Raw genomic sequence first — 11,434 nt, forward strand, 5'->3', positions numbered from 1 at the left:
TCTACTTTGTTATTGTATGGCTACAGTCTACTGTCTGGCTACAGTCTACTGTCTGGCTATAGTCTACTGTGTTATTGTATGGCTATTGTCTACTGTCTGGCAATAGTCTATTGTGTTATTGTCTGGCTACAGTCTACTGTCTGGCTATAGTCGACTGTGTTATTGTATGGCTACAGTCTACTGTCTGGCTATAGTCTACTGTGTTATTGTCAAGCCACAATCTACTGTCTGGCTATAGTCTATTGTGTTATTGTCTGGCCACAATCTACTGTCTGGCTATAGTCTACTGTGTTATTGTCAAGCCACAATCTACTGTCTGGCTATAGTCTACTGTGTTATTGTCTGGCCACAGTCTACTGTCTGGCTATAGTCTACTGTGTTATTGTCAAGCCACAATCTACTGTCTGGCTATAGTCTACTGTGTTATTGTGTGGCTACAGTCTACTGTCTGGCTATAGTCTACTGTGTTATTGTCTGGCCACAATCTACTGTCTGGCTATAGTCTACTGTGTTATTGTATGGCTACAGTCTACTGTCTGGCTATAGTCTACTGTGTTATTGTCTGGCCACAGTCTACTGTCTGGCTATAGTCTACTGTGTTATTGTCTGGCTACAGTCTACTGTCTGGCTATAGTCTACTGTCTGGCTATAGTCTACTTTGTTATTGTATGGCTACAGTCTACTGTCTGGCTACAGTCTACTGTCTGGCTATAGTCTACTGTGTTATTGTATGGCTACAGTCTACTGTCTGGCTACAGTCTACTGTCTGACTACAGTCTCCGTGTTATTGTATGGCTACATTCTCTGTGTTATTGTCTGGCTACAGTCTACTGTCTGGCTACAGTCTACTGTCTGGCTACAGTCTCTGTGTTATTGTATGGCTACAGTCTACTGTCTGGCTACAGTCTACTGTCTGGCTACAGTCTCCGTGTTATTGTATGGCTACATTCTCTGTGTTATTGTCTGGCTACAGTCTACTGTCTGGCTACAGTCTACTGTCTGGCTACAGTCTACTGTCTGGCTACAGTCTCTGTTATTGTATGGCTACAGTCTACTGTCTGGCTACAGTCTACTGTCTGGCTACAGTCTCTGTGTTATTGTATGGCTACAGTCTACTGTCTGGCTACAGTCTACTGTATGGCTATAGTCTACTGTGTTATTGTATGGCTACAGTCTGTCTGGCTACAGTCTACTGTCTGGCTACAGTCTCTGTGTTATTGTATGGCTACAGTCTACTGTCTGGCTACAGTCTACTGTCTGGCTACAGTCTACTGTCTGGCTACAGTATCTGTGTTATTGTATGGCTACAGTCTACTGTCTGGCTACAGTCTACTGTCTGGCTACAGTCTCTGTGTTATTGTATGGCTACAGTCTACTGTCTGGCTACAGTCTCAGTGTTATTGTATGGCTACAGTCTACTCTCTGGCTACAGTCTACTGTCTGGCTACAGTCTCTGTGTTATTGTATGGCTACAGTCTACTGTCTGGCTACAGTCTACTGTCTGGCTACAGTCTCTGTGTTATTGTCTGGCTACAGTCTACTGTGTTATTGTCTGGCTACAGTCTACTGTGTTATTGTCTGGCTATAGTCTCCTGTGTTATTGTCTGGCTACTGTCTACTGTCTAGCTACAGTCTGTGTTATTGTCTGGTTCCAATCTGCTGTCTGTGCTATTGTATGGCTACAATCTACCGTCTGGCTATAGTCTACTGTCTGGCTACAGTCTACTGTCTGGCTACAGTCTACTGTTTGGCTACAGTCTTTGTGTTATGTATGGATACAGTCTACTGTCTGGCTACAGTCTGCTGTCTGGCTACACTCTCAGTGTTATATTCTGGCTACTGTCCACTGTGTTATTGTCTGGCTCCAGTTTACTGTTTGGCTACATTCTCTGTGTTATTGTCTGGCTACAGTCTGCCTTCTGGCTACAGTCTCTGTGTTATTGTCTGGCTACAGTCTACTGTCTGGCTACAGTCTCTGTGTTATTGTCTGGCTACAGTCTACTGTCTGGCTACATTCTCTGTGTTATTGTCTGGATACAGTCTGCTGTCTGGCTACATTCTCTGTTAATATCTGGATACAGTTTACTGTCTGGATACAGTCTGCTGTCTGGCTACATTCTCTGTTTTATTGTCAGGCTACAGTCTGTCTGTGTTATCGTCAGACTACAGTCTGTCTGTGTTATTGTCAGGCTACAGTCTGTCTGTGTTATTGTCAGGCTACAGCCTGTCTGTGTTATTGTCAGCCTACAGTCTGTCTGTGTCATTGTCAGGCTACAGTCAGGTCTGTCTGTGTTAATAATAAATCAGTGGATAAGCCCATTCAATGTCTTATCATCCCAGCTACAGACACAAATCATCTCCCTAATGAAGGAAATGTTTAAACACAGTTAAACAAACAAACAGACAGACAGACAGACAGCCAGACAGACAGACAGACAGACAGCCAGACAGACAGACAGACAGACAGACAGACAGACAGACAGACAGACAGACAGGGAAGAGGGGGACAGGAGGAAGACAAGTCTAATCTACTGTAGTATACCTGCTGGGCTGTTTAAACATGCTTTTGGAAAGAGGGAGAGAGACAGAAGGAGAGAGAGGGAGGGGGAGAGAGAGAGAGAGAGAGAGGGAGGGGGAGAGAGAGAGGGAGGGGGAGAGAGAGAGGGAGGGGGAGAGAGGGAGGGGGGGAGAGAGAGAGAGAGAGCAAGATTGTGCGGGAGAGAGAGAGAGGTAGAGAAGGGGGAGTTTGAATGGGTCCTTAGGACCAGGAAGTGCTACACTCATCCACTCCTTTTGTGTGTGTGTGTGTGTGTGCGTGCATACGTCTAGGTCCATGTTTTCAGTTTTGCACACAAGTTTATATCTTTACATGTGTGCACTGATGTTTGTGTGCGTGTCGGTCTAAAACCAGGAAATGGAATTAATGTCATTGTCCTTAGTGTAACAGACTAGCCTATGTTGCTGCCTTACATGCGTCTGTCTGTCTGTCTGTCTGTTTCTCTCTCTCTCTCTCTCTCTCTCTCTCTCTCTCTCTCTCTCTCTCTCTCTCACAGGCGTACAATGAGTTCAGCTGTGTATCATGCCTCAGTGGTCTTTTCTAAGCGTCTAGCCTCAATACCAGCTGCTCTCTCTCTCTCTCTCTCTCTCTCTCTTCTCTCTGTTCCTCTTTCTCTTTCTCTCTCTCTCTGTCTCTCTCTCTCTCTTTTCCCTCTCTGTTCCTCTCTCTCTCTCTCTCTCTCGCTTTCTCTCTCTCTTTCTCTCTCTCTTTCCTCTCTTTCTCTCTCTCTCTTTCTCTCGCTCGCTCTCTCTTTCTCTTTCTCTCTCTCTCTATCTCTCGCGCGCTCTCTCTCTTTCTTTCTCTTTCTTTCTCTCTCTCTCCTCTCTCTTTCTCTCTCTCTCTCTCTCAATTCAAGGGCTTTATTGGCATGGGAAACTCCCCTCTTTCTCCTCTGTTGGTTGGTGAGTTTGAGTAATGATGATGGTTCCACCTGGCCCATGTTGATGGCTACTCATTCAAAAACCATTTGTCTCTCACAACTGAATTGACCCTATGCGCGTGCACACACACTCACTCGCACACACGCACACACGCACACACACACACACACACACACACACACACACACACACACACACACACACACACACACACACACACACACACACACACACACACACACACACACACACACACACACACCGCAGTAGGCGTTCATCATATTTACTTCATGTGACAGAGCTTTTTTGCTAAAGTCACTGATGTCTGCACAAGATGAACACTTAGCCAGTCCACAAAACAATGCCTTCTCTGAACATACCCTTCTTAACCAACCGATCAGACTGTGGAAGAATGGTTTGTTTAAATGACTGTGCAGTGACATGCTCTTGAACGTGCAGTTGATGAAGTGGTCTTGCAAAGTACCTGCCTTATATTCATCAAGCTCCAAATAAACTCAACAAAAACTCTCGCTGTCAACTGTGTTTATTTTCAGCAAACTTTAACATGTGTAAATATTTGTATGAACATAACAAGATTCAACAACTGAGACATAAACTGAACAAGTTCCACAGACATGTGACTAACAGAAATGGAATAATGTGTCCCTGAACAAACAGGGGGGGGGGGGGGATCAAAATCAAAAGTAACAGTCAGTATTTGCTGTGGCCACCAGCCGCATTAAGTACTGCAGTGCATCTCCTCCTCATGGACTGAACCAGATTTGTCAATTCTTGCTGTGAGATGTTACTCCACTCTTCCACCAAGGCTGAAGTATTTTTTTTCTGAAGTATTTCTATTTACTTCGGATCTGGAATCGATCAACTGAAGCTAGCCAGCTAACTACCTACCAGCTATCAGTCAGCAAACCATTGCTAGCGGTCATCAGCTAACCTTTACCTTGGAAAGGTCTCGCCATTTCAAACAACGTGACTCAAACCAGAGCATCTCCTTTCCCCAAATCCAGATAGCTGATGTTCTGAAAGAGCTGCAAAATCTGGACCCCTACAAATCAGCCAGGCTAGACAATCTGGACCCTCTCTTCCTAAAATGATCTGCCGAAATTGTTGCAACCCCTATTACTAGCCTGTTCAACCTCTCTTTAGTATCGTCTGAGATTCCCAAAGATTGGAATGCTGCCACGGTCATCCCCCTCTTCAAAGTGGGTGACACTCTAGACCCAAACTGTTACAGACCTATGTCTATCCTACCCTGTCTTTCTAAGGTCTTCAAAAGCCAAATTAACAAACAGATTACCGACCATTTCGAATCCCACCGTACCTCCTCCGCTGGTTTCAGAGTTGGTCATGGGTGCACCTCAGCCATGCTCAAGGTCCTAAACGACATCATAACCGCTATCGATAAGAGACATTACTGTGCAGCTGTCTTCATCGACCTTGCCAAGGCTTTCGGCTCTGTCAATCACCACATTCTTATTGGCAGACTCGACAGCCTTGGTTTCTCAAATGATTGCCTCGCCTGGATTACTAACTACTTCTCTGATAGAGTTCAGTGTGTCAAATCGGAGGGCCTGATGTCCGGACCTCTGGCAGTCTCTATGGGAGTGCCACAGGGCTCAATCCTCGGGCCGACTCTCCTTCTCTGTATACATCAATGATATTGCTCTTGCTGCTGGTGATTCTCTGATACACCTCTACGCAGACGACACCATTCTGTATACTTCTGGCCCCTCTTTGGACACTGTGTTAAATCTGTCTAGGACGGGCGTCCCGCTAGCAGAACCCCACCTCAACATTCCGCTGAAAAGGCAGTGCGCGAAATTCAAAAATAGTTTTTATAAATCTGTAACTCTCACACATTAACAAGTCCAATACAGCAAATGAAAGATAACATCTTGTTAATATACCCATGGTGTCTGATTAAAAAAATTGTTTACAGCGAAAGTACCACATATGATTATGTTAGGTCATAGTCAAGTCACAAAAACACACACAGCCCTTTTCCAGCGAAAGAGAGTAGTCACAAAAAGCAGAAATATAGATAAAATTAATCACTAACCTTTGATGATCTTCATCAGACGACACTCATAGGACATCATGTTACACAATACATGTATGTTTTGTTCGATAATGTGCATATTTATATCCAAAAATCCCAGTTTACATTGGCGCATTACGTGCAGTAATGTTTTTATTCCAAAACATCCGGTGGTTTTCCCAGAAATACTCATAATAAACATTGATAAAATATGCAAGTGTTATTCACAGAATTAACGATAGACTGATCCTCTATGCAACCGCTATGCCAGATTTCAAAAAAACTTTTTTGAAAGGCGCTCATTACCTGCTTATAAACAACTAGACAATTCCGCCATCTTGGAGTCAACGTTAGTTAGAATAAACACTATAAATATTCACTTACCTTTGATAATCTTCATCAGAAGAATCCCAGGAATCCCAGTTCGACAATAAATGACTGATTTGTTCCATAAAGTTCCATAAAGCCCATCATTTAACTAACCTCCAGACGAGCTTCAATGCCATACAACACTCCTTCCGTGGCCTCCAACTGCTCTTAAACGCAAGTAAAACTAAATGCATGCTATTCAACCTATCACTGCCCGCACCTGCTCGCCCGTCCAGCATCACTACTCTGGACAGCTCTGACTTAGAATACGTCGACAACTACAAATACCTAGGTGTCTGGTTAGACTGTAAACTCTCCTTCCAGACTCACATTAAGCATCTCCAATCCAAAATTAAATCTAGAATTGGCAACCTATATCACAACATGTCATCCTTCACTCATGCTGCCAAACATACCCTCGTAAAACTGACCATCCTACCGATCCTCGACTTCGGTGATGTATTCTATAAAATAGCCTCCAACACTCTACTCAACAAACTGGATGCAGTCTATCACAGTGCCATCCATTTTGTGACCAAAGCCCCATACACTACCCACCATTGCGACCTGTATGCTCTCGTTGGTTGGCCCTCGCTTCATACTCGTCGCCAAACCCACTGGCTACAGCTTATCTACAAGTCTCTGCTAGGTTAAGCAAATCTTATCTTATCTTATAAGCTTATCTCAGCTCACTGGTCACCAAAGCAGCACCCACTCGTAGCACGCGCTCCAGCAGGTATATCTCACTGGTCACCCCCAAAGCCAATTCCTCCTTTGCTCGTCTTTCCTTCCAGTTCTCTGCTGCCAATAACTGGAACAAACTGCAAAAATCTCTGAAGCTGGAGACTCATATCTCCCTCACTAGCTTTAAGAACCAGCTGTCAGAGCAGCTCACAGATCACTGCACCTGTTCATAGCCCATATGTAAACAGCCCATCTACCTACCTCATCCCCATACTGTATTTATTTATTTATCTTGCTCCTTTGCACCCCAGTATCTGTACTTGCACATTCATCTTCTGCACATCTACCATTCCAGTGTTTAATTGCTATATTGTAATTACTTCGCCACCATGGCCTATTTATTGCCTTAACTCCCTTATCTTACCTCATTTGCACTCACTGTATATTTGTTTTTCTTTTGTTCTACTGTATTATTGACTATGTTTTGTTTACTCCATGTGTAACTCTGTGATGTTGTATGTGTCGAATTGCTATGCTTTATCTTGGCCAGGTCGCAGTTGCAAATGAGAACTTGTTCTCAACTAGCCTACCTGGTTAAATAAAGGTGAAATAAAACTATTAATAAAATAAAATAATTTACAAATTGTTGACCTCACTCAACCCTTATTTAACAACATTTTAACTCATTCAGCTCTTATTTACCAATGTCCGCAACAACACAATGATATCAATCAGATGTCCTCTGATACAGTATATACATTACGCATGCACACACACATGCACGCGCACATGCACTCACACGCACACGCACATGCACGCGCACACGCACGCGCACACGCACACACACATGCACACACACATGCACACACACATGCACACACACATATGTGCCCTTTCCTCAGTGGCACTGGCTTCCCCGAGTGTCATCTGTTTTGTAGGGAACTGCTAAACTGACAGGCTTTGCATCAAAATATGCAATATCAATAAACATGGGAAAGAGAGAGAGAGCGAGAGAATCGTCCCAGGAACTGTAATAGATTAATAATGAATGAATAATACATTAAATCATAAAACAGTTGTCTAAATGTATCAACATCCATCTGAATGACAAGGACGGGATATGAACAAAGAGGAGTTTTGACAGCCATCGCAGACGCACACACACACACACACACACACACACACAGCTATCTTGGGATATGTAATTTACCCAGAAGGCCACATTGTCTTTTCATATATTTTAAAAGTGTATTTTCTTTACAGTGCTATTAAGTGGATACTCAGAACTGTGGTGTTTTCCCTGGTGCTGTGAAGTGTTATATTAATAACAGCATCTCTCTATGTTAAGGTGTCTGAGCTCACTGAAGTCTTAACGTTAAATAAAGAAACATATGGAAATCACTGGAGGGGAAAAAACTGCAGGACTTTGATGGTTATGGCAAATATATATGTATATATTTCTACCGTTGTGTGTAAATGCGTATATTTGTTGTTTTGTGTAGTTTCTACATTCATTTAAAATGTACATATTGCCAGCTACCTGCGATGGAATTTGTTTCACGATTAGTCCTCAAAGGGGACAGTGGAGGCTTTCATGAGCAGTGTGTTGATGTTATTAGGCTTTGGTGCCATTGCTCAGTATGCCGTATTCATCCGCCGCCTTCTAACCGGCTCTACTTTGATTTGATTAAAAGGCTGTCCTCCTTTTTGATTTAGCCTCCACCAAAACTCTCAAGACCTTGATAGAAGTGCATAGCCATGCTGAATTACTTTTGAAAAGTGGGCACTTTTGCACTTTCATGTCTGGCTTTTGGTTCCATAATGAAGACGGTAGGAAATCAGTAGTTGTTTGGATTTGTTGTTAGTCTGTTGCAGCACAAGCTAGGTCTGACATATAAAACAGAACAGTCGTACTGCTGTCTCCAACCCGATTGTCTTTTCTATTTCTATCTCTCTTGTTTTCTGTCTCAGTATTTCAACCCCCCTCCTTTCAATGCTTCTTTAAATTAACATCTCTCTCTCTCTCCCCCCCTCACTCTCTCTTTCTGTCTCTCTCTCTCCCCCGCTCTCTCTCTCTCTCTCTCTCTCTCTCTCTCTCTCTCTCTCTCTCTCTGTCTCTCTCTCTGTCTCTCTCTGTCTCTCTCTCTCTCTCTGTCTCTCCCCCTCTACCTCTCTCCCCCTCTCTCGCTGTCTCTCTCTCTCTCTACCTCTCTCCCCCTCTCTCTCTCTCTCTCGCTGTCTCTCTCTCTGTCCCCCTCTCTCTCTCTCTCCCTCTCTCTCTGTCTCTCTCTCTCTATCTCTCTCTCTCTCTGTCTCTCTCTCTCTCTCTCTCTCTCTCCCTCTCTCTCTCTCCCCCTCTGTCTCTGTCTCTGTCTCTCTCCTCTAGTGGAGGGCCAGTGGTTGGACTGGGCTCCGTGGTCTAGGTGCAGTGAAACCTGTTCCACAGGGAGCCAGCAGAGACAGAGGAGGTGTAGTGCATCGGTGCATGGCTGGGCAGAGTGTAAAGGACCACACCAGGAGACCAGGGAGTGTACCAACCCATCTTGTGGTGGTAAGACAAAAATATACACACACATAGAGAACAGACAGACACACAATATATATACAGTGCCTTGCGAAAGTATTCGGCCCCCTTGAACTTTGCGACCTTTTGCCACATTTCAGGCTTCAAACATAAAGATATAAAACTGTATTTTTTGGTGAAGAATCAACAACAAGTGGGACACAATCATGAAGTGGAACGACATTTATTGGATATTTCAAACTTTTTTAACAAATCAAAAACTGAAAAATTGGGCATGCAAAATTATTCAGCCCCCTTAAGTTAATACTTTGTAGCGTCACCTTTTGCTGCGATTACAGCTGTAAGTCGCTTGGGGTATGTCTCTATCAGTTTTGCACATCGAGAGACTGAAATTCTTTCCCATTCCTCCTTGCAAAACAGCTCGAGCTCAGTGAGCTTGGATGGAGAGCATTTGTGAACAGCAGTTTTCAGTTCTTTCCACAGATTCTCGATTGGATTCAGGTCTGGACTTTGACTTGGCCATTCTAACACCTGGATATGTTTATTTTTGAACCATTCCATTGTAGATTTTGCTTTGTGTTTTGGATCATTGTCTTGTTGGAAGACAAATCTCCGTCCCAGTCTCAGGTCTTTTGCAGACTCCATCAGGTTTTCTTCCAGAATGGTCCTGTATTCGGCTCCATCCATCTTCCCATCAATTTTAACCATCTTCCCTGTCCCTGCTGAAGAAAAGCAGGCCCAAACCATGATGCTGCCACCACCATGTTTGACAGTGGGGATGGTGTGTTCAGGGTGATGAGCTGTGTTGCTTTTACGCCAAACATAACGTTTTGCATTGTTGCCAAAAAGTTCAATTTTTCATCTGACCAGAGCACCTTCTTCCACATGTTTGGTGTGTCTCCCAGGTGGCTTGTGGCAAACTTTAAACAACACTTTTTATGGATATCTTTAAGAAATGGCTTTCTTCTTGCCACTCTTCCATAAAGGCCAGATTTGTGCAATATACGACTGATTGTTGCCCTATGGACAGAGTCTCCCACCTCAGCTGTAGATCTCTGCAGTTCATCCAGAGTGATCATGGGCCTCTTGGCTGCATCTCTGATCAGTCTTCTCCTTGTATGAGCTGAAAGTTTAGAGGGACGGCCAGGTCTTGGTAGATTTGCAGTGGTCTGATACTCTTTCCATTTCAATATTATCGCTTGCACAGTGCTCCTTGGGATGTTTAAAGCTTGGGAAATCTTTTTGTATCCAAATCCGGCTTTAAACTTCTTCACAACAGTATCTCGGACCTGCCTGGTGTGTTCCTTGTTCTTCATGATGCTCTCTGCGCTTTTAACAGACCTCTGAGACTATCACAGTGCAGGTGCATTTATACGGAGACTTGATTACACACAGGTGGATTGTATTTATCATCATTTAGGTCAACATTGGATCATTCAGAGATCCTCACTGAACTTCTGGAGAGAGTTTGCTGCACTGAAAGTAAAGGGGCTGAATAATTTTGCACGCCCAATTTTTCAGTTTTTGATTTGTTAAAAAAGTTTGAAATATCCAATAAATGTCGTTCCACTTCATGATTGTGTCCCACTTGTTGTTGATTCTTCACAAAAAAATACAGTTTTATATCTTTATGTTTGAAGCCTGAAATGTGGCAAAAGGTCGCAAAGTTCAAGGGGGCCGAATACTTTCGCAAGGCACTGTATATACACCGTTGGCTATGTATAAATGTGTGTGTGTGTGTGTGTATCTGCATGTTATGACATCATATGCATTAAACCATCTCCCATCATATCTCCACCATTCCCCTTCCCTCCGTCTCTTTCCAGGTGGGGGTAACTGGGGCAGCTGGAACCACTGGAGTCTGTGCAGTAAGACGTGTGACTCAGGGTGGCAGCGTCGCTTCAGGATGTGTGAGGGGACAGGGATACAGGGTTACCCCTGTGACGGCTCCGGAGAGGAGGTCCGCTCCTGCAACGACAAGAAGTGCCCCGGTCAGAGTCTGTGTGTGTGTGTTTTTGTCTCAGTGTGTGTTTATGTCTCTTTGTGTCTCAGTGTGTGTTTATGTATCTTTGTGTCTCTGTGTGTTTTTGTCTCTTTGTGTCAGTGTGTGTTTACGTCACTTTGTTTCTGTGTGTGTGTGTGTGTGTGTGTGTGTGTGTGTGTGTGTGTGTGTGTGTCTGTGTTTGTGTGTGTGGTCAGGAAGGGACTGTGTGTGTGTGATGGTATGAGGGCTGTGTGTGTGTCTGTGTGTGTTCATTGAGAGGGCGAACTGTGTGTGATTATTGGTGATAATTTGCGAACATGTTTGTTTTTGTTGAAATGTGTTGTGGTGTATTTGTTTAATAGGCTCAGTTAAAAATGTG

General features: G+C 43.8%; 1 protein-coding gene across 1 annotated transcript in view; it reads left to right on the forward strand.

Moving 5' to 3' along the window:
* Positions 1 to 8,988: 8,988 nt before the first annotated feature.
* The window catches only part of LOC110487938 (adhesion G protein-coupled receptor B2-like), a 217,402-nt gene continuing 214,956 nt past the window's right edge, over positions 8,989 to 11,434 (forward strand). Inside the window, exons 1-2 of the mRNA XM_036970608.1 lie at positions 8,989 to 9,098; positions 10,898 to 11,062. Coding sequence (XP_036826503.1) covers positions 10,978 to 11,062 — 85 coding nt within the window. The 5' untranslated portion in view covers positions 8,989 to 9,098; positions 10,898 to 10,977. The remainder of the gene's footprint in view (positions 9,099 to 10,897; positions 11,063 to 11,434) is intronic.

This window comes from Oncorhynchus mykiss, chromosome 32, assembly GCF_013265735.2.
Source record: "Oncorhynchus mykiss isolate Arlee chromosome 32, USDA_OmykA_1.1, whole genome shotgun sequence".
NCBI lineage: Eukaryota > Metazoa > Chordata > Actinopteri > Salmoniformes > Salmonidae > Oncorhynchus > Oncorhynchus mykiss.